Source organism: Equus caballus, chromosome 4 (assembly GCF_041296265.1).
Source record: "Equus caballus isolate H_3958 breed thoroughbred chromosome 4, TB-T2T, whole genome shotgun sequence".
Taxonomy (NCBI): domain Eukaryota; kingdom Metazoa; phylum Chordata; class Mammalia; order Perissodactyla; family Equidae; genus Equus; species Equus caballus.
In genome coordinates this window covers 30513362-30538560 of record NC_091687.1, presented here as the reverse complement: position 1 = coordinate 30538560, position 25199 = coordinate 30513362, and the positions used below count along the sequence as shown (strand labels likewise).

At 34.4% G+C, this 25199-nt stretch overlaps 1 protein-coding gene across 7 annotated transcripts in view; it reads left to right on the top strand.

The window, feature by feature from the left end:
- The window catches only part of HGF (hepatocyte growth factor), a 75039-nt gene extending 70003 nt beyond the window's left edge, over positions 1–5036 (top strand). For all 7 annotated transcript variants that reach the window (XM_070264456.1, XM_070264454.1, XM_070264457.1 and 4 more), the window contains one exon: positions 1373–5036. In XM_070264456.1, coding sequence (XP_070120557.1) covers positions 1373–1549 — 177 coding nt within the window. In that variant the 3' untranslated portion in view covers positions 1550–5036. The remainder of the gene's footprint in view (positions 1–1372) is intronic.
- The last annotated feature ends 20163 nt before the right edge of the window (positions 5037–25199 follow it).

Here is a 25199-nt window from a genome sequence, read left to right as displayed (position 1 = left end):
TTTTATATCACTGATATTTAAAACAGGGTAATATAATCACTGAAACCACAGAAATCTAAACTCCTGAAAAAGAAATCTCTCAAATGTTTGTATTATAGCAACAGCATCACCTTTAGTGATAGTCTCCCAAAGTGAATTTCTTTGAAGAGTTTGCATCAGTAATCACTGGTTCATTTATTTAAAAGTCAGATTTCTTAACTCATGTGGTATAGCTTATATTAAGTCTCTTAGAATAAACTATTTTTCCTTACTGTTTTATCTTCTACTTCACCCCCTCCTTGATTTTCCCCATCGTGAAATGTTGATAGCTGTCTTCTTTCCACCTTTATTACAGAAGACAATTTTTCAGTAGTTTAGTTCTATCTCATCACATCACTGTTGGGGAAATGTTAAGATAGTTCCAAACACTCTTCTTCATTTAAGGATGCCAAAAGCCAGTCATTGCAATCTTAGGAGGCTACATGGTACATGAAAGTGATGCAGCACATTTGTAATGTAACAGTGTAACAATATGTGTAAATATATATGTATATTAAAATGTACATAAATCAACCTATCAATCTATCTATTCATCTTTCATCTATCTACCACCTATGTATATCTCATGATACAACAGGGTTACCATACAAGAAATGCCAAGAATCATAGGCTACCTCCCACAAAGAGGGGTATAAATATAAATACAACTATATTAACAACTAATATCAACAGTAAGTAAAGGAGCATTCCTTCTTTATGCTTGGAAAGGCAATTTCCAAAAAGTAAATAGAATTATTTTATCAACCACAAGTTTTTATTTAACTTGTTAAGATCTTTCTGGGGCAGGATTGGAGGAAGGGAAAAAAAAGACCTTTAAACATAAGAGAAAATTTAATGTAGTTTAGACGTTAAAACTGTGTGATTATAGGTAGAGTTTTATTTGTTCTTGTATTTTTCTACATTTTCAAATTTTCTATATTGAACATATTTTGAACGTCAGAAGTAAATAAAAATAAATATAAAATCTACTTTCATAAATAGTTGTCAATGGTTTTGTGTTAATTAGTCTGCATTCAACAAAGGCAAAATCTATTTTGAAAGATGAGTGAATATTTTGGAAAAGACAAGTCATTCTTAAATGAATACTACACATGATAAAACACTTTGAACTTCTGTACTTATCTCTGTCTCACTTGGGTAATTTAACAGAAGGCAACCAATGGTCTAGTACATCAATTTTATGTCTTCATATTTTAGTTGCAGTTACTCTTTTCTGTATTTATGTACCTTTGAGATACATGTAGGAATCTATATAGGAAATGTTAATGAATTATTAATTTTTATTTCTAAAATAAGACTTTTTTTGTTGTATTGTTGCATGTCTTCTTCCTAGGGGGATTATGGTGGCCCACTTGTTTGTGAACAACATAAAATGAGAATGGTTCTTGGTGTCATTGTTCCTGGTCGTGGATGTGCCATTCCAAATCGTCCTGGTATTTTTGTCCGAGTAGCATATTATGCAAAATGGATACACAAAATTATATTAACATATAAGGTACCACAGTTGTAGCTGATGTAACCATGTCAGAAGCTTCCATCAATACAACTTTCTTTTACATGAAGATTTTGCAGAACATGGAATTAAAATGTCACTTAATCCTAAGACAACTACTTGAGTGTCATGTTTGTTAAGATACTCATTAATATTTATGGGTGTTTTCTGTTGTTTTGTTTGTCAGTGTTATTTTGTAAATGTTGAAGTGAATTAAGGTACATGCAAGTGCAGTAACATATCTCCTGAAGATACTTGAATGGATTAAAAAATGCAAAGGTGTAATTGCTAGATGATGAAAGATTTAATGGAAAAGATCAATTAATCTCTCTATGCTGCTTTCCAAGGTTAGTTTTTTAATAGTGAATAAATCATAAGTTAAACGTTATTTTAACCTCACAGAAACAATTTATACCTGTGTCCTTAAATTGTAACTCTCTATCAAATTATATTACCTCTCATATGCCGTACCTTATATTTCGTTCATTTCTCCTTATTGTGTATCCTATAATACTAGTACATGTAACTTTTTTCGAAATCATGTACCCATATGCACATGCCTGGTACACGTGTACTTGCACTAGAGTTCAAATTGTGGTGTATCTAATGTTACCCCTAAATAATCTGAAGATGAGTACCTATAGTTTTTCCTTAAGAAAAAAATAGAAATATTAAGAAAAAGTGCACAGTAGAAGTGACTAGCTCATCCTCCGTACATAATTTGCAGATGACCTTTACTGGTTGGCACTGAAGGTGTGGCCATGACCCACAAAGTTAAATAAAAACCTAATTTAGATGTTTACATATATTTATCAACCTAGTTATTTTGTGTAGTTTCTAATTCTTAAAGGGAAGAGGGTGATATGTGTATTAGTATTATTTCTTCCCTCCAAATTTAGGGCCACTTATTTATGCAAGATATTTTTAGATCTATTTCCCTAAAGTATTTTTTAAGTTCTTAGATAACTGTTCCAAGTGAAGCTTTAAAATGTTTCGGTATTTAAAATTTTTTAAGAATGTTAACAGTAAGGCTTGCTGCTGTGATTGGCTTGGAGTTCACCCTCTTTAAATTTTTTTATATATAAGAAGAAAATTTCCATTTGTCTCCAAAGATTTCTAAGTAGCCCTTCAGTAAATTATGCATTAAAGTATATATTGGAGAAAAAAATCAAAATACTTTTCTCACCCAGGAAGTCTTTTAGCTTAATAAAACTTTACTCCAGTAAAAGAAGAAACAAATGTAAAACAGGAAAGGAAAGGAACTAGCTTTTGTAAACTCTGTATTCAATTATTTTTTAAAGTAAAGTTGAATCTGCTGAATGAGATATTTTATCAAGATATCTTCATTTTACCTTACTTTCTTTACATAGATCTTTTCTAATGCCACGGGAGATATTCATTCAAATTTCATGTTTTGTATGATAATAGCAAATTACCATACTTATTATTGTATTTGTCATGATTAGCTGAAGATCATGCATTTGTCAAGGAATGAAATAACAGAGTAATAGGATAGGCTCTGAATTTTCACAAAATCTTCCTGTATAAAAGATCTTTAAAAATAATTATTTGAATGATTCAAATCCAATATTCTTTCTCTTATGTGTTTCTCTTGAGTGATCTCTATTAAGGCCAGGGATAAAGACGATGCTCTGAAAGCTCTATAGGACACTATTCAATCTTGAGTAGAGTGGTTTTAAGTTTATCCAAGAGCTTAGTTCAAGAGTCTAGGGCAGCAAATCCAGAGATGCTTATCCAATTTGTGCCACATTTTTTTGTAATAAGATATGTGCTGGTATTAAGAAACAATGAAAACAGAGATCCAACGAGTTGCCAGTCCACACCATCTTATCTGATTATATTCCTCTTTCCCTTATCAGTATACCATTTTAATAAAAACACACATAAATTTCAAAGGCATATTACCCAAATATTAAAGTATTTTTCAGTTTCTTCTTGCCAGCAAAATTTTATTGTCACATATTAATGATATTTGTAAAAATTTATAAAATTGTAACATTTTTAAATAGTCGCATTTTAAAATACTTTGTTCATGTCTTTTCCTCTAAAATTCCATGGAAAGAGAGATAGGGATTACCTAGATACAAGATGCAGCTAACTTCTCAGACATTTTGAACTCAATGTTTTCCGCTTTATTAAAGAGTAAAAACAAGACCACCAATAAACCGTCATAGTTGGTGTACAAAGCATTTCTTTCTTTGGGAAGTTTCCTTTGTAATAGAAGGAGACCGGTGGAATCGACAATGAAAGCAAGATGAACAAGATCCATGTTACCTTAGGTGGTAAGACAGGATATAATCATGCATTTTTCTCTGGTAGAAGATACTATTTCCTGGGCATTCTTTTCTTAATAAACTACAAAAGTGAAAAATCCAAATATCCAAAAATCCGTTTCATTTTGAGTGATGGACAAAAGGATCTTTTAAATTAGAAGTTTTCAATGCTATTTTTTTTTTTTTTTGGCTGTTTGAATAATGGCTATATGCTGTTATAACTGTGGACATTTTCTTATGTCTACCAGGAATAGTAATGTAAAATTAAAATATTTGTCATAATGCCTCTGCCGTGCAGAAAGGATGATATTCCTTTTGTATACTGCTTTAATTTTATTGTAAAATATATAATGACTTTTACCTATTTGCTGTGGGCAGGTCCTCAGTGAAATAGTTTATACTGAGTCAATCTCTAGTATTAACAGGCTCTTGCTTGCTATCTAAGTGTTTCAAACTATGACAAATGTGAGACACTGAAAAGCAAGAAAAATAACAATAATGGCATGTGATAGCAAAACTGTATTTCACTTATTCCTGTGAATAGTTCTTGTTGGTACCAATGGTACTGTACAAAGTGAATCTTATAGCCACAACATTCTCTTGGGAAAAAAACACTGTCAAGAAGTGAGAAATTGCTGTCAGGCATTTTCTTGTTGCTTCTAAATATTTTTTTAAAAAAGAAATACTGGTATTGCAATATAGAGATCATAAGGTATAGAATTTTAATAAACTCTCACACTAAAAAGTTTTAAACTGATTTACTGAGATTCAAAAGATAGCTACTTTCAATCAATTATATTCCATATTTAAGGACAAACTCATTTGAAAAATAAAATTAATTTGAATAAAAAGACACAATCTTTGTGTGAATAAATTACTTTTCACAGTAAGGTCCAAAAAGAAGTTATCTTTCAAATGAATTTTGAACTAAGAATTTACTAATAAAAAATGTTAAAATTCTCTGGACCCTGTAAATCTTGACATTGTAATTTTAAGTAGGTTCATTTCCATTTGCACAGAAAGTTTTTGTCTTTAGGAAACTGAAAATGGAATACTGTGGATATTATGACTGTTAGTCTTATGTGTAAATAGGAAATTGATAAGCTATCTATTGAGTGGTATAGTTGGATGCTTACCCAAAAAGAGAATACTGTGGTTAGGACTTGTATATAAAGTTTCTGTAGTTAATAAAGTTATTTTTATAACCATGATTATATTGTTATTATTCTTAATAATAATAAAATATTTTATCAAAACGTTTCCCTTCTTATAGTTATTTACATGGACATATTTGAATCTACTCTAGGGCTTAATGCAGAAAACAACAATTATCTCATTCACAGAAAGGACATGTACCTTGTTGCAAGAAGTGTCATATAACCTGTTTATAGAACTAAGACAAAAAAATCATTATTTTCTTCCAATATCTATCCAAGGCAATATCAGTGGTATTCAGTATACTGTTAATCTCTACACACTTTGATTTCTTCCACTGTAAAATATAATTATTCAGTCATTTGTCATATTTGCTAGAATGGTGCTATGATGTAATTTTATAATATATACAAAGTATTGTCACGAATGATCACTCAAATTCCTTTATCATATCACTATATATTTCTTATCTTATTTTTTTCTTTTAGGAAGATTAGCCCTGAGCTAAGATCTGCTGCAAATTCTCCTCTTTTTTGCTGAGGAAGATTGGCCCTCTGCTAACATCTGTGCCCATCTTCCTCTATTTTATATGTGGGACACCTGCTGCAGTATGGCTTGATAACCAGTGCATAGGTCCTCCCCTGGGATCTGAACTGGCAAACCCCAGGCCACTGAAGTGGAGCACGCAAATTTAACCACTATGCCACTGGGCTGGCCCCATATATCACTATATATTTCAAAAGTGATTGTAAATGATTCAATTAATCAATGTGGAGTATATCTTAAAAATATGCATTAAATTCAAAATAATATGAATCAAGTAGACTCATTTAATTCAAATTGGAAGCAAGATTGGAAGAACTAATTATGAATTGATCTAACCAAAAGAGCTCTGTAACAGCATTGATTATTTAAAGTTATATTAGACTGCTTTTCCCCCAAAAAGGCTGTTCTACTAATTTTTCTGGCATAGATACTTATCTCAAGTGATGATTAATGTATCTAATTCTAGAGCCCATGATAAAATATCTGATCTTCTTAATGATTATGATCCAAACAGAATATATGCACTTATTCATTTCTGGTGTCAGTAAGAATATTTCAAATATATTGACTTGATTTTTCTAAATTTTTACTTTTCCTCTCTCTTTTCTAGAACTCTATTCCATTCTAAACCTATGTTCTGCTATCCTAAGTAGAGTAGCTCTGAAAAGCTTCTTTAAGAAATGGTATTTGGGGGGCCAGCCCCGTGGCCGAGTCATTAAGTTTGCACTCTCTGCTTCGGTGGCCCGGGGTTTCGCCAGTTCGAATCCTGGGCGCGGACATGGCACCACTCATCAGGCTATGCCGAGGCGGTGTCCCACATGCCACAACTAGAAGGACCTACAACTAAAGATACCCAACTGTGTACCGGGGGGCTTTGGGGAGAAAAAAGGAAAAATAAAATCTTAAAAAAAAAAAGAAATGGTATTTGAACAGGGTCCTCAATTAAGTAAGAGAGCAAGCTATGTGAAAAATATCTGAGGGCTGATAAATAAAACTTGGACAATATTTTTGTTGGTTTCTTAATATAGTTTATTTATTTACTCTTATAAATTCTAATGCTTTAATATGTCATCATTTGTCAATGCCCTGAATAGAATCACTTGGTTTGCATTTCCTCAACATTTTAGTCCACGAGTTTTATTGCCATTCTATTTCATTAATTTCCTATACAGGCGCCATCTTTAATCTGTGGGCACCACTTTTAATCTCTATAATCCTAAAAATGCTTTCTGTATCATTTTACAAAATTACAACCCTTTCATGTAAAATTCAGATTAAAAGTCTTATTCTAAACAGTCTGTTTTTCTTTTGTCCCTTACATTTACAAATATCTCAACTGCATGTGTTGTTTGGGAAAGCTGAAATTTAAAAGTAATTTCAAGATAAAAAGAATATTTGTAGTAATTTGGGTAAAGTTTACAGTACTATGAAAAATATGTTATTACCTAAAGGAAGTCTAAGCAAGACAGAAAATTCTGGGCAAAAGAAAGACACTTTTAACTTCATATAATTCAAAAGATTTGTGAGGTTATACATTGTTCATATGTATATTTATCCTTTAAAGTGAACTACATCAAACAATACAAAACAAAACCTATCAATCTGACATACTGTCTAACTCCAAACTAACTTTGGGCCCTCATCTCCCCTAGATACTGAACACTCATCACTTCACTTTCATCATTTTGAACACACCTTCACACTTAATCTTCATGCTTGTGTTCAAACAGTTCCTGCGAACTTCAGGCTTTTCTTTAACACCTGGAAGCCTTCAAATGTCTTATAATTTTCCTTGTGAATTCATCCTCAACATCTTTACCTAGAAATCATGACTTCCTTAGCCAACTGCTGGGTTACTGATGCATTCTTTTCACTTGTTATAACAGTCTACCTACCTATGACTGCTTGAGATTTGTTTTGTTTTATTCTGCTTTGTTTTTCATGTGCAATCTACCTCTACTCAATTTGAGCTCCTGGAGACATCAGCAATGTTTTGTTATTAGTATTTGTTTATTCTTTATTTATTCATCATGATACCCTATATATATTTTATAATTATTGACGTTTTATAAGCCATTCACTTTTTGAAGTCTTATCAGTATTACCCAGAGATTTGTAATTTTTGTAAAACTTGCACAGCTCTTACTGATGGTTAAGAATTTTAGAGATTTATATTTAATTGCATTATTTAGATTTGAATTAATAAGTGGCACTACTTTTAAATGGCTTATTGTATTTCATACACTAAAGCATGCAGCTTGAAAAGAGAAGAATTAGTAACTTTAAAGAGTTTATACATTTATATTTGTAAATGTATTAAAAATAACAATGGAAAATTAGATTTAGTTTGCTAGTGGATACAGGTGTTTACTTCATACAAGCTAATACATTTTTGATTGTGTCGCTGAACATTTTCCCATCTGAGTTTCTTCCATGAAACCTTGATGTCATAACATTTAGGGGAAAAGGATTGTATTAATTACTGCAAAAAAATTCTGAGTCAAGAATGGTCTACTCATTACTTATGTGCAAATATGCCATCTGCTGTGCTTTGAGAAGTTTCACAATATTGTTACTCAATTAGCAAAAGATTTTCATTTTATGAGTTTTCTTAACTGAGAGGAGCTGACTTGGGTAATATGTTGCAATGAAATGAAGTGAAGGAAAGTCAGATGGATTTTCTTTTTTATGTATATATATTTGTAAAATTTTACAAAAATATTGTCCAGTTTTCTGACCTCTGATTTTTTAAGTGGCCAAAATCCAAATGTGGTAATAATTTAGCATATAAGATCATACTCTAAAACAAAGATTTTATAGCCTATAAAAGAAAAATAATGAATAATTTAATAAGTGGAAATTTGATACTACGCAATAATAAAAGTGATTAAGGATCTTTAGGGTGAGAAGAGAAGGTACACTATGATTTAATATCTTTCTTTGGTTGTTCAAAGGGTCATCCTGAGAGGAAATTCGTAGGTCCTTCTGGTTAAGAAACTAAGAATTTGGGAAAAATAAGATTAATATTTCAGTCAGATAATTTAGGTACCAGGTAGAACTCCCTAATTCTGAAAGTTACAGAATACATAAATGAATAAGAAAATCTAGAATGTCTTACTATGGTCATGTCTTAAAATAGCAAATATTTCTTCACTGACTTAGGTAAGTTTGACCCAAACTGGTCTCTTGTGGAACAGATACTTAAAAATTGTGCTGAGAAGAACAAAATGTTCAGGGCTTGAATAAGTTTTAGAGATGCTGGGATGCTTTGTATAGGTCACTTTGTGCAGCATTGTCAAGAGCCTTTGGATGTTCGTGTACATTTTGAAGCTCCATGAGGGAGCATGATATGGCGTATTCCTCAAATTTACTGTACTATAGAACCCCCTTAAAATTATGGAGACAATATTTACACCTTTAGCGGAAGAGTTCTGCTTAAATGCAGTCCAAGAAAACGATTTACATATTTATTTCCTAAATGAGAAACGGTAGTAAATACATAGTTTGAGATTTCTATTGTCTTTTATAATCTACAATCATTTTTCTTCTTGACAAAACATCTCCCAGCAATCTTTCCATTTGGCAAATTTTCTCAGATCAATCTTTTTTACATGATTTGCTCTTTAATACTCATTTTGAGTAAAATTCAGACAGGAGGAGTTGAGGCATATTTTTCTTGACCTACGTGTAACATCCACTTGAGCTTTCATATCATATTATTAATATAAAATCAAAATTCATAACAAAAAATATGAAGGTGGTAGTATTTTACAACCCAAAGCTGAAAACAAAAAAGATGAAGTAGCCTAATTTTTTCCTATCTTACTAGCCTTCACAGTATCCCCTTAGCTGCTGAAATTCCCAGCTTTGGAAGTTGGAGAACTAAGGGAACAAAAAGACAAATAATAGTTGTAACACAAAACAAAAAGGAAATGGAAGAAAAGAATAAAAAAAAACTTGGAGGGGAGCTGGGAAAGTTTTCAGGAGGTGTTTACATGTCCCTGGAGGGGATGTCAACAAAAAGATCTAAAGCATTATTCTTTATTAGCCTCTTTCCTTCTTAGTCACAACCATTTGTATTTCACAAATCCACTTGTAAACACTAAGTATAATGAGTCACCCTAAAATGAAGAAACATGGAGCATGAGTATAGCTCCTCTACATTCACAGTCAATGTCTCATTTTTATTCTTTTATCTTCTCCATTCATTTTACTTGCTGTCTCCCTCAATTATATCTTACCTGTGACCCAAAGTAAAAGGGAAAAGCAAAGCTTTCTCTATATTAATGTTGCTGTCTAAAATGTTACAATGTGCTTCTCATTTTCAAGAGCTTCAGCATCTTTCTACTGCCATAACTTACAGGTGAACTTGCTGAAATGTCAGCAAAACAGCTCGATGGGAAAGAACTGAAGTACTTGATGGAGACAAAAGCAAAACTTCAGCTGTCTACTTGGCATCACTGCTTGGATGTGCTTTCAGCATCTAAACTGAATGTATCCAAAAGTAAATGCGAATCCCTCCAACTCCTTCAATCTTCTTCTCAATAAAAGGCACACCAATCTGGTTTTCTCAAACCAGAATCCAGAAAGTCACTTTTTACCTGTGTTATGCCTCCCTGTCTATCCAAACACCAGGACATTAATTTTACCTCTCAAAAATATCTTGTATCACTCACATATCTCCATCTCCAGTGGCTCCACCTTAGCCCAACCACAACTTTCTTTCACCTTCATTACCACAATAATATCAAAATGTTTCTCCATATATATTTCAAACCATTTTCTATCCAATTTCCAGAGAACACATTTTAAAATATAACTGTTATTCTCCTGCTTAAAATTCTTTAATGATTTCCCATTGACCTACCAATAGCTATATGAACTGTCCTTGACTGTTCAATTCCTCCATCACCTATTTTTCTTTCACCCACTACATTCCTGCTGCATCAGACTGTTTCCATTCTGCAAATAGGCTAAGCTCTTCCCTTCCTCAAAGTCTTTGCATCTGCTATTCTTTCTGGCTAGAATTATACCCCCACCTACAGGTTTTTGCCTGATTAATGCTTACTTCATCCTTCAGCTTAAATGTCATTAATGCTCTTCCCACCCCAGTCTCTCAATCCTGTTACACATCTCAAAGTATGATGCAATTCTATTTCAGAATACTTACCTCAGTTAATTAAATTGTTATGTGTATATATATGTACATATATATTCACGTATAGAAAGAGTCTCTCCTACTAGATTATAAGCTCCATGAGAACATGGGCTGGGTCTAAATTCTTCACATATTTATCTTCAATGCTGGCTAAGTACTACATGATAAATATTTGTTAAGTAAATCTATCAGTAATTACCTGTTTGGAGATTTTTTTTATTTTTACTCAATTCCAAAATATAATCACTTTACAATCTCTACATTTTGTTTACTATTAAAATAATAATATCTCCAAATTCCTTTGGTGGTAGTTTTGGGGAGGTGATTTCTACTGGCTTCTGTGAAACACTTTTGTTTTACACCAGCACATATTTATCAATCACTTACAGTGATAGTGCTAGATAGTGGCAATAAATAAAACTTGGCCCCTACCATCATTATAAATACAGACAAGTCTGGAAGACAAGCATGAAATAAGAATCTGAAAGTGTTAAGTAAGAAGTGCAAATAGCTTCTGGAAAATATAACAAGATTTACTGAGCCTTTTGGCTCATTTTTCCTTAATCTTTCTACATTCTTCTAGTTTTAAATCCTGCCAATTTGAATATTATTTTTTTCTATTTTATGAACACTTCCATCATTGCATTACTAATCATTTAACTAAGTTCAGAGTTTCCTTTATCTCCTCTTTCTTTGTTCAATTTTTCCAGTTTCCTAATCTTTTAACTCTTACCCCTTCTTTTTTACATTCCCAAGAATCTCATGACACTTAGTAGATTCGCAGAGGTTTATGCATTTATTATCAAGAGAATAATATAATTTCTCAAGTGGTAAGAACATTAGCAATTTTTAGAGATGGAATTATACAGATTTCTTTTGCTAGCCCAAGAGTGATAAATGTTTTATCATAATAAGTTTTTAATTACATTTGAAGATGATTTGGTAACAATAGATAATGCCTCTTCAGTGCTTTCTATTTTATGGGGTCTATTTTACCTTGTTTAATCATCATTATAATGTTATATAAGCAGGTTCTATAAATACATCCATATTAGAGAAAAGGAGGTATCAAAATAACTTGTAATAAGAAGATACTTAGGGGCAGATTTTCAATATTGATTCTGCTTGACCCTTTTGTTCTATTGCGTCTAATGAACATTTAATTTAATTGTTGCCCAGAAAAGTAGGATAAAGGGCAAAGCTCTTATTTAAACAAGAGAATGCTGCCATCATCTGGGCAGGATCTGAGCAAGCGGCTATTCAGGGGTCAATCTGCTTTTCATGCAGGCCTTCAAAGCTTGGCTAGAGGAGCATGGCCTCTCCACTTTCAAATATGAAAGGCTAATTTATGATAAAAACTCTAAATAAAATGGGTATAGAAGGAAAATGCCTCAACATAATAAAGGACAATAAAGGACAAACCCACAGCAAATATCATTCTCAACAGAGAAAAACTGAAAGCTATCCCTCTATGAACAGGAACCAGACAAGGTTGCCCACTTTCACCACTCTTGTTTAACATAGTATTGGAAGTCCTAGCCAGAGCCATCAGGCAAGAAAAAGAAATGAAAGGGACCCAAATTGGAAAAAAAAAAAAAGTGAAACTGTCACTCTTTGCAGATGACATGATTTTATATATAGAAAACCCTAAATAATCCACTAAAAAACTTTTAGAAACAATAAATGAATACAGCCAAGTCACAGGATGCAAAATCAACATACCAAATTGGTTGCACTTCTATACACTAACAACTAAGTATCAGAAAGAGAAATTAAGAATACAATCCCATTTACAATTGCATCAAAAAGAATAAAATACCTAGGAATAAACTTAACCAAAGATGTGAAAGATATGTACACTGAAAACTATAAAACATTGTTGAAAGAAATCAAAGAAGACACAAAGAAAAGGAAAGATATTCTGTGCTTTTGGATTGGAAGAATTAACATAGTTAAAATATCCATACTTCCTAAAGCAAGCTATATATTCAACACAATCCCTATCAAAGTTCCAACAACAATTTTCACTGAAATAGAACAAAGAATCCTAAAGTGTATATGGAACAACAAAAGAACCTGAATAGCCAAAGGATTCCTGAGAAAAAAGAACAAAGCTGGAGTTATCACACTCCCTGATTTCAAAATATACTACAAAGCCATAGTAACCAAAACAACATGGTACTGGCACAAAAACAGACACACAGATAAGGGAACAGAATTGAGAGCCCAGAAATAAACCCACACATTTATGGACAAGGGAGCCAAGAGCATACGATGGAGAAAGGAGAATCTCTTCAAGAAATGGTCTCAGGAAAACTACATGCAAAAGAATGAAAGTAGACCATTCCCTTACACCATGCACAAAAATCAACTCAAAATGGATTAAAGACTTGAATGTAAGACCTGAAACCATGAGACTTCTAGAAGAAAACATAGGCAGTATGCTCTTCGACATCGGTCTTAGTAGCATATTTTCAAGTACCATGTCTGACTGGGCAAGGGAAACAAAAGAAAAATGAACAAATGGGACTACATCAAACTAAAAAGCTTCTGCACAGCAAAGGAAACCACCAAGAAAACGAAAAGACAACCTAACAATTGGGAGAAGATGTTTGCAAACCATATATCAGATAAGGGGTTCATTTCCAACATATATAAAGAACTCATACATCTCAACAACAAAAAAACCAACAACCCAATTAAAAAATGGGCAAAAGATCTGAAGAGAGATTTCTCCAAAGAAGATATACGGATGGCCAACAGGCATATGAAAAGATGCTCAACATCATTAGCTATCAGGGAAATGCAAATCAAAACTACAATGAAGTATCACCTCACTCTGGTCAGAATGGCTATAATTAACAAGACAGGAAACAACAAGTGTTGGAGAGGATGTGGAGAGAAGGGGACCCTCGTACACCACTGGTGGGTGTGCAAACTGGTGCAGCCACTATGGAAAGCAGTATGGAGTTTCCTCAGAAAATTAAGATCATACCATATGATCCAACTATTCCACTGCTGGGTATTTATCCAAAGAACTTGAAAACACAAATGCACCCCTATGTTCATTGCAGCATTATCCACAATAGCCAAGACTTGGAAGCAACCTGGGTGCCCATCAAGGGACAAATGGATAAAGAAGGTGTGGTATATATACGCAATGGAACACTACTCAGCCATAAGAAATGATGAAATCCAGCCATTTATGACAACATAGATGGACCTTGAGGGTATTATGCTGAGTGAAATAAGTCAGAGGGAGAAAGTCAAATATCATATGATCTCACTCATCAGTAGAAGATAAAAATGATGACAAACAAACACGTAGCAACAGAGATTGGATTAGTGGTTACTGTAGGGGAACAGGGGACGGGGGAGGGCAAAAGGGATGAGTAGGCTCACATGTGAGGGGATGGACTATAATTAGTTTTTGGGTGGTGAATATGATGTAATCTACACAGAATTTGAAATATATTATGATCTACATCTGCAAGCTGTAATGTTATAATCCAATGCTACTGCAATAAAAAAATATGAAAGGCTAAAATAAGAGTGGCTTGAAATGCTAATTACTATGGAATTGAAGGTTAGTGTGGAAAGGGGCTAGTTTAGCAGGGGAAGTTTCTTTTATTTTTTTAGGAAAGTTAGCTCTGAGATAACATCCACCACAAATCCTCATCTTTTTGCTGAGGAAGACTGGCCCTGAGCTAACATCTGTGCCCATCTTCCTCTACTTTGTATGTGGGACTCCTGCCACAGCATGGCTTGACACCCTGGATCTGAACCAGGGAACCGCAGGCCACCCAAGCAGCATGTGTGATCTTAACAGCTGTGCCACTGGGCTGGCCCCCGGCAAGTTTCTTTATCTTTGATGGGGGAGGGGGATATAGCTATTGACAAAGAAAAGCAACAGACTCGTGAGACAGAAATAGTAAGAACTGTAGAGAAACATGTGGTAGTAAGAATTCAAAGGGGCCCCGAAGGGTGGGGGGGGGGAAAGCTCAGAATTTATTCAGAAACAAAGTAAAGTAGTAACATTGCCTGCTCTTTATTGCAGATACCGGAGGATATTTTATGAAAGAGGGGAACACTTTCCAAGGAAATTATAATCAGTTACATAGGACCACTGCAGTCCTGGAAATACTTGTCTCAGAAAATCACCTCTTTGATTTTCAAACAAAAGAAAGAGAAGAGAAAAGTGTAATGACTTACCTAGGGTCGTGCAGCTAGAGGGAGAGCCAGTCCTGGAAACAAAATTTACTCTTTTTTTTAATTCAAAATCTTGGTTTTATTATTTACTTATTTCTAAACTGAGAATATAAAGTACATAATATTGAAATTTCATCAAACTGTAAAAGAACTGCAGTACTTAAAAAGAATTTTAAAAGAATGAATAGTTAGCAAAAACTTACAATGTTGCCCAAACAAAAGTGAAGCCCAATCTACTTTACAGCCTAAAGGGATCTGGACAAAGGCCTAGCAGAGAACACCAATTCCAGGTAGAGATCTAGCAAACTCCTCCAGAAGGAGCACGCCAAGGTGGATGTCATTTGTTTTCCTTCCCTAGCTCAGTTTGTGGCCTGACCCCATCCCTGACTGGGAAGAAGCCTTCCAAGCCAGAAGGACAAGCCAGGGGATTAATATTTTTTTTTGCAGAAATGGAATTGAAGTGCAGCAAAAGCACATGCTAAAGCACATGCTAAAAAGCAGTAGCATAAAATGGAATGATGAGTGTGGACAACCCCTCCCAACCCTTGAAGAAATAAACCTTCAGGGTCTAACCAATTCAGAAATCTGCAAAAGTTCCTCACTTAGAGAGGTGATTTTATTTTTTAAAGCAGCCTTAGAGTATTGGCTTTGTTTTCGGTTCCTCATACAGGTGTCACAACATTCTACAGTTGGGCAATCTGTGGGTAGATGAACTTGAAACTCTAGCTCTAAGTTTCCCAAATACTGCAAGGTTATACACTGGGATTAAGGGCTTATTAAATAGTACTTATAGTTCCCCATATTATGCACATAATTTATATATTCCTCAGCTATCTTAATTCATCAGCTTGAATCTTCAAACTCTATTTCTATGTACCTTGGAAAATCATGAGCATGATCAGGACGTTCACATAAATGGGGAAGGCAAGGACTTAAGTTGTTTACTGTCTGGTAACCTCATGTAACTGACCCCCCCCCCCCCCCCCACCAACATCCTCCTTTGCCTTTAGCTGAAGATAATATTTAAGATGGTGGCTTCTGGCATTTACTTAATCCGGTTTGATTCTTATCTAAAAGTTATAAGACCACCCAATAACCAGACCCCACCTGCACTGATACCATTTTAACAACGTTTTTACATACTCTTACCTTTGTCTTGTAAAGAGATAACTCACATACCTATGCCTTAAATTTAGCCCTACCCTCAACCCACATTTGCAGCAGCAGCTCCTCCTGCCCATGGGTCCTGTCCCCAAGCTGTTCCACACTATTCTTTAAATAAAAGAGCACTACTGCCACTTTAGATCTGTTCCATCTCTCTTGAGATGGATATCGTTAAAGAACCTACTTTCCCTGCAGCTACAGGATCTCAGCTCCACAGTTGGTAACCAGGCCACCCCCCCTAGATCTTGAACAACTGTGGCATATAAAACCCGTGCAACATTGTTCTCACAGTTGGTCTCTCTTCTTTGGAGCATCAGTTTCCACATCAAATGTCACCTAACCGGCTCACAATTTCAGGGGGAAAAGTTATCATTGAACCATATTCTGATAATTTTGCTTTCCCTTCTGTGAAATGGAATTTAGAACACTGTACACATAAATGCCTTTTAAGATTATCATGACCTTGGATTTGTTTGATTTTAATTTTGATTTATAGTTAATCAACAGTTGTTTGGCTCACTCTAATTTCTGCTCCAATTAAGTACTTAACATCACTTGTGTGATATTAAGGGAATCTGTCTACACTTTTGTCGGTTTTGTTGCGGTTTGCAAGATTAAGTATTTTGATAGTAAGTCTTTTGTTTATTAATATAAAAGAAAATGCCATGGGTGTGGGTTTATCAGTTAAAATTGGCTACAATTGAAAAAAATTCAAAATAACAATTTTATTTCTCTTTCATATAAAGGCAATGTAGAGGTAGGAGTCCAGAGTTGGCATGGTAAATTCAGGAAATAATCAGAGACTCAGACTCCTTCTACTTTATTGCTGATTTATTCTCAGCACTCAGCTCAATTTCATGTCCAAAATGGCTGCTCAAGATTCCATCACCACATCCATATTCCAGACAGCAGGAAAGAGGAAGGAAGGAAGGGCAGCTTGCTGCTAAGAACACTTCCCGGGAGATCGTTGGCCACAACTCAGTCACATGGTCAAACCTAGCTGAAAGAATGTCTAGAATGTGTGGTGTTTCAGGCTCCATGCACCTAACTAAATAATGGGGATTCTATTACGAAGGAAGAATTGGAAAATGGATTTGTGGGAATACTAGCAAACTGCAATAGAGGAGATTTACTTTTCTAAAGAAAACATTTAAACCTTCCTTTCCATTCTTCTCAACTATGAATATGAATTCTGAAGAACTGTTCATAATTTACAGGAGAATACCTAGTATATAGCTCTCTCTTCCTTGTGTAATAGGGTTCAGATGGGGAGGGTGGAAAAATAACAAACTAATACTTATAATTCTTACTTAGAAGAAATATTGATATAATTATCGAAGTTAAATGACAAGATCAGGTTACATTAAGGGACAATTAGGTATTTGTAAGGAGTTCAAATAAGTATTCCTAGTTATTCATAATGAGAATGGGAATATCTGCTAAAGAAAGTTCATATTCCCCAAATTGTCCTTTTATATTAATTTTCTACTATTTTCATCTGGTCATTGTTCTTAAATTTCACCATTTTTTTTTCGAGGAAGCTTAGCCCTGAGCTAACTGCTGCCAATCCTCCTCTTTTTTCTGAGGAAGACTGGCCCTGAGCTAACATCCATGCCTATCTTCCTCTCCTTTATACATGGGACGCCTGCCACAGCATGGCTTGCCAAGTGGTGCCATGTCTGCACCAGGATCCGAACCTGCGAATCTCAGGCCGCCAAAGCGGAACATGCTCACTTAATTGCTGTGCCACTGGGCCAGCCCCTGAAATTTCATTTTTTTAAGGTATTTTACTTTTTTACTAAGTATACTTTTATTTTAATCAATTTTTTGTACTTTGTGGGAAGAAAATGCACAATCAGTGACTTTTTTAAAAGACAAGAAAAAATCTAAACAATATCTTCTTAAAATTAGGAAGACAAATTGTATTTAATTTCTCATCATAAGTACTTCAGGTAACACTTGTGATTTGATGATATACTGGATAATTATGAAGGAGTTAGATTTTATACAGGAAAGTGGAGTAGTACTTTTTATACAAGTCCTAGCAACTGTTTCAATTTAAATTAAACATATTTGTATTCCTGCAATAAAGAATGCAATACACAAAAAAATACCATGAAAACTTGATATGCCATAGGAATTTCTTATATGGAGTCTACATACTTACAAGGAAGACAGTTTTATTTTATAATGGTGGAGTTTTAAGTTAAAGTGTATATCTAATGTAATGCCTACTTTCTCATTATTAAACAGACATTTCATTTGGAAAATATTTACGATTAGGTAATATACTTCCAAATAATAATGTTTTATAGACTCAAAATTTAAAGGATATTTATTAAAAATAATATAAAACAGCTAATATTAATTAAGTGCTTCCTATATGGCAGACACTGTACTAAGGAATGAATATACATTTCTAATTTAATCTTCACAATAATCTGTATATCTTCATTTCACTTACAAGTTAATATAATGTTAGGAACTAGGCATGATGATAGCTACTAAAGTGATCACATCCATTCTGTGCTTTTTACCATGGATTTTTCATCTTGCTCTACCATGACATGCACTTTATTCTCATTCTTTTATAATATCAGGATGAAATAGCTAAAACGTCTATTTTGACAGGCATGCTAGTGTTGTTGCTGTATTCGTATGTTCTGTCTTCCTGGTTTTTAAGTATACATTTCAAAGAGTTAATTCATTTTCTGTTTGTTGATATTTATGGAAATTCCTTGCACCAAGACAACAAACCATTTATTAAAGGATGTGAAACTTGGCCCTGCTCTAAATTACAACATTTGCTAATTAATTTAACCTGCACATATTTATTGAACAGATGTCTTGTGTTGGATACTTTTCTAAGCACTAAGAACACAGCTGTGAATGAGCCAAGCAGTAAACATGTAAATAAATTTTAAAAACAGAAAAACAATGGTTTTAGGAGTGAGAAATAAAAGAGTAGAGAAATAAATCAGAAGAAGAGCCTCAGCTATAAGGTCTATGGTCAGAAAAGAACTCTCTCTTCATGAAGATCATATTTGAGTAGAGTCAGAAAACACCAGGAGGAAAAAGGCATACTCAATGGGGGAGGGAATGAAGAAAAGAGTATATGAAGTGGCATATGGTTGAAGAATGAGAGCAACAAGGAGGCCTGAGTGTCTGGAGGAGAGTTTGGAGAGTAGCAGATGAGGTTTGGAGGTAGACAGGAGCCAGATCACACATGGAGAGCTTTGCAGGCCCTGGTTAGGAGTTTGGATTTCTTCTAAATGTAGTAGGAAGCTCTCAGTCCAGACCACTGTCAGTCATCATTGCAGAGAGGACTTAAAGTTGCTGCCTAGAGGCAACACATATCATTTCTACATTCAGTTCACTGATGAGAGTACGTCACGAGGTGAAATCTAAGTTTTGAGACAGACAGTGTAGTACTTCCCCAGGGAGGGGAGGAACATTTGTGGATAATAACATAATCTACCAAAATAACTGTCTGTTATTGTAACTGTCTGTTACCTTTGGCCCCCCAAATAAATTTTACATACTCCATATAACAAAATTAAAATCATACCATTTAAAATACATTTTCCCAATTTTTCAAAAAAAAGAAAAGTTCTAGCTATTTTTATTGACACAGACAGATTCACCAGATAAACAAGTTGAAATCTCTACCTATTTAAAGCCTCAGAAAGAGAATCATGGGATACTGAGATCATTATTCCTGAAGCTCTTCAAACATATTCTTAAATCTTGAAAATAGGGTTGCATGAATTTAAGTTCCCATCAACAATTTATGAAAATTTAAATGTCATTGGAGCATCATTAGTAGTTTGTTTTCTGGCTTCATGTGTTTTGGTTTCTTCGTATAGTACAATAGGGACACTTTCTCCTGCTATAGCTTCCAAGAAGTGCTAGAATTTGAATACAAATCTGTCTAGCTCTGAAGATGGCCTTTTTAATGCACTCTCCACTAGCAAGGGACATGTGCAGTGAAAAGGAAGAAAACTTTTGGCTTGAAAACCACTAGGATATTCATCTTGTTTATTACCATGACATAATCTAGCTTATCTTGATTTATATAATTATGCTTCAGAAGATTGCAACTAAGGCACACTAAGACCCTTACATGAAGGTCAGTCAGTAAGAGCAGCACACAATAAGCATTAAGATTCTATTACAATTTTATTTGTCAATTATACCTTAATAAAACTGAAAAAAAAAAGATTCTATGTAATGAGAAAACAAATGATGGTTTTGAAGCCAGGTACCTGAGGGTTACTGTAAATATTCAATAAGAACATAGTTACCTTTCAACTTTGTTCCCAGCACAACCACAGATGAAAAGAAGTACCCACATAAATCCTAGATAAATAACCTCAATCCCCATTAGATCCACTTGTTGAGCTCAAATCCTTTCTTTGCAGCCCACGCATAATTATAGCTTGTTAATTTTGTTAATCTTGTTTGACCAGACCGCTGACTCAGATTTATGAGTTTGTTTTGCAGAAGAAAAAGAATGCTTTAAAGCAAAAGATGACCACCAGAAGACCTGACCCCAGCTGCCACTGGCACCAAGAAGTCTAGTTGCTCAAGGTCTTGTCTGAAGTGAAAGAAACATGGACTTCCCCTTTGTTTCCCCAAAACTTCACCTTCCAAGCCCTGCAGTCCTTTAAAGACTCCCTGCTTTTTTCTTTTGTTAAAGTTGATCTAGGAGAACCTACTCTCCTGCCTTCTTGTTTTGGCTAATTCAAATAAACCTTTCTCTACTTCCAAGTACCAATGTCTCAATGATTGGCTTATTGCTCATGGGACACAGACCTGAGATTAACAGGTTCAGGATCAGCTACATGTATGAAGCCAAAATTAAAATTCAGAAAGGCAGACACTCCAAATGAAGGGGTGCCGATTTAGAGTTGACATGCCACTCATGGGTAACTCTGGTTTGGTCCATGGTAAGTGGTGTCAGAGACTTATTTATTTTAAGTACTGTTATTGATTCTTGAGAGCAAGGCCAAGAAGGCTAATTCATCTAACCTAAGGAAACAATTATATGTACAGAGAAAAAAAGCACGCAAATATGTTTAGCATAGCAATTTTATCATACTTAAATGCTGAAACAATCTAAATATCCAGCTTTAGAATGATGTAAATTATAATACAAGCTCATAGATATATTTTGCTGCTATTATAATATGCTACATTGCTGAGATACGTGTAAAATTCTTGTACTTGTGATCCGTCTCTCTCTCTCTAAATATATATATAGCATAGTGAAAATAAAAGTGAAAAAGAAAAACCTATGAGATGGCAAGAAATCAAAATGGCAACATCTGTAATCATAAAAAGAAGGACAAGGATGTGATTTTAAATTATCCTTGCAACTTTTTACTAAATTTTATTATTCTATCATGTATGCACACACCCACATTTAATACAGGAAAAAATAGAGCCTATATTTGGATTTGGCAGTTAGAGTGTGTTATGGTTGATCTTAGAAAGACAAGATTCAATCGAGGGAGAAAAGAAATTAAATTTGATGTATTGGACTAACAGGTAAATTTAGTTTATGTTTTTCCAAACGTTCCTTCTCAGCCTTGTCATTATCTAAGCAGAAAACATAATATACACAAATGTAAAATGTTCATAAAGTGTTTAACACAGAAAATTTGAGTTCTCATCTACATGAAAAATAGTATTTTTCCCCTCAACATCGCCAACATTTTTTTGTGCAACTCAGAATGAGACTCTTTATAACTCCTTATTAATCCATTTCATAATCTCGTATCTTCAATTTATCATTTGAAAATGATGGAAACTTTCTTTCTTAACTCTAGCTGGAGTTCTGAAAACATATCCTGTGTGGCTGTAGGTGGGAATTTTAATTTTATGCTATTTATCACCTCGGTCCCTGACCCCTTTTGTGTCTAATTCTGTGTAGAATAAAAGAGGAGATTTATCTTTATTTACCGAATTGTAAGCCTCGCAGGTTGTCTCTGCTGTCCATGCTCAGCAGCAGTGTTTGTAGTCAGTAACCATAAATGAGTGGAGGCACACCTCTGCATGTCTCTTCAATTACCCTCCCCTGGACTTTTGCAATGTCAGCTTTATCTTCATTAAGGTAAAGTCATCACTTCCGCTTTGCATTTTTGTCAGCAGAGTCCCTTGTGAAAAGAAGTAGTGCTTTGTTCTTCATGCTATCTTTTGTGTATTATCTTAGTGTAAAATAAATAAATAGCTTGTTGAGGGGTGTGTGTGTGTATTACCCAGTTTTGTATTTATAATAAAAATGTAATTCTTGCCTATGACTATAAAAATGCAAAGAATGCAGAAGAATATAACAATATAAGGCAAAATCGCAGAAAGGATATTAATGGTTTGGCATATATCTTTCAAACAGTATTCTATTAATATAATAATATACTCTTGTTTTCTAAAATGTGGTCAACTTACAGATATTGTTTTGTAAGTTGTACTCTCAACACTTTACCATGTGCCTCTTCCCATGACCACATTTATAAACCGTTTCTCTCCCCTATATCTGAAGTCATTCTATATTTTAGTTCTATGTATAGGGTCAGTATTTCATTTGGAAACTATTATTTTTGCATGTGAATGGATATCACATAACTTTATTATCACTTTTTTTATTCACACTGCTTAATCCCCAAGATTTCCTTATGGCGCTTCCAAATGAGGTGTTTTTTTCCTGTTCTTGTGGAAATAACCACCAAAAAACCCACTTATTTCAGTTTAAAAATAAAGAGAAAGGGAAATGAAAAGTTGTGCTTCATATGTACCAGGGTTTGTATTAGGAATTTTAAATGTATAAATTATTTTTATAATAACCCTGTGAATAAAAGCCATCGGTGATAAAATATTTACTGAACATCTACCATGTACCTGATGCTGTGTGGATTTTGTCCAGCTATCATGCAAGTTAGATTTATTGTCATCATTTTACAAAAGGGAGGGAAAAATGGTTCTAAAATTTGAAAAATAAAAGTGATAAATGGTTGTGGTAGTATTTGGACATGTCTGTATAAGTACATAGCCTTTATTCCATCCATTAAACCATTTAATGTCACTTAAGTGTTTGTAATAAAAAATATTGTTTTACATTGCTTCACAATTTATCTTTCTAAAAGTGAAATTTAATAATCCAACTTAAAGACCTCCAATGGTTTCAAATTCCATAAAGGATCTAGTCTTAGATCATGGACAATGTTTAAAAACCATTCATAAGGCCAGCCCGGTGGCACAGTGGTTAAGTTCGCACATTCTGCCTCAGCGGCCCCGGGTTTGTGGGTTTGCAGCCCGGGTGCAGACATGGCACCGCTTGGCAAGCCACACTGTGGCAGGTGTCCCACATATAAAGTGGAGGAAGATGGGCACAGATATTAGCTCAGGGCCAGTCTTCCTCAACAAAAAGAGGAGGATTGGTGGCAGATGTTAGCTTAGGGCTAATCTCCCCCCACCCAAAAAAAAAAAAAAACCATTCAAACTCTTTTGTCCTCTGCTTCTCAATACCATCATCATGCAGAACTAATTTTCATTCAGCAAACCTGACATGTTTTTTCACAACTTTGCATATGCCTTCTCACATGCTACCCCACCTCACTTCTACAAACTGTGAACTTATATTCATATTTCACATCCCATTAAATTGTCACTAACTCTGGGAAACCCTCCTAGACTTCCTCAGAGAGAATAATCACTTCCTCCTGTGAGCTACTAAAGCAAATTTAGACAGGCCTTTACCAAAGTATATATCATAACATAGTACAATTATGTTTCTATTTTCCACTAGAACACAAACTTATGGAAAGTCAGATTTGTGTTTGAGGCTTCTGTTTATCTTCCCCACAGTCTAGCCCATTGGCTAGCAAACAGTCAGTGCTCAAGAAATGAGAGCCAAATAAATACCATGGAATACTTGTTAGTGGTGGTGCCTACAGTTGATTCTTACTCCTAGCTACCCTGTGTCCAGCAAAGCTGAACCCTTCCTGATCTTTTTTGCACCATCCTTTCATCTTCTGGAGCTGTATCAGACAATGCTGCTCCACTGCTATTAATAGGGTTTTCATGGCCAGATTTTCAGAAGTGGGTGGCCAGGTCCTTCTTCCTAGTCTGTCTACTCTGGAAGCTCCTCTGAAACCTGTCCACCCATGGGTGACCCTGCTGGTATTTGAAATGCCTGTGGAATAGCTTTCAGCATCACAGCAATATACAGCCACCACGGTATGACAACCCACAGATTGGTGGTGTTGTTCTCTAACCAGTAAAGGAACTGGGCTGTGGCAACATAGTTGTCTCTTTTCACTATAGCACAATTCAAAGCAGCCAAGAGATATTGCCAGAATTTACTATTAGGTTCAAATAATCTATATCGTTTTGTTGGGCAACAAAAGATCCAAGGGAAGACTCCCCTGGCCTCTTTTTAAAGGCACCAGAACCTTCTGTGGCTTCATGCTAGCTGTACCTTCTCCAATTATAATTTTCTAGTTCTGGGAAAGCCAACATTGGAAAAGCAAGCTAGAGTCTCTTCCACTGGATTTTGCTGATATTTGAGTGGTTTTTGATTCATTTTTATAAACACTCTCTTCTTATGATTTTAGAAACAGAATCTTTCCAGTGGGAGATATAAGAATTTCGTTTCAATCATGTGCTATATTTGGAGGTTGTTTTCCTCTTATGAGCAACTTTACTGCTTGAATGCATATTTATGGTATCAAAAAATTCTTTTCCAATGAGGTATTGATTTCTATAAACTGAAACAACACTTTTTAAAAAAATAAGGTTACATTTAAGTGAGAGAACTCTAAAAAGAATAGTGATTAATTGCATTATTATGGTGTTTAAACTTCCTACCTTCAATTTTCCCATAACATACTAGAAAACAACTGTTGTAGTTAAGCATAGTATTGGCTTTATTTCAGCGATGAATTAAGTAAAGTATACGCATACATGATGGTAACACAGGGAAGTCAGTTTGGAAAAGTAATCCTTTGAACACAGTCTGGACATGAACTAGAATTATTTGTTCAAAGATCTTCTATTCACCTATAAATAATCTAAGACTAGCACTGGGGAGAACACTTTTGCCCTTTTCTCATGCCAAGCCTGCCTCTGCTATAGCCATTCCTAG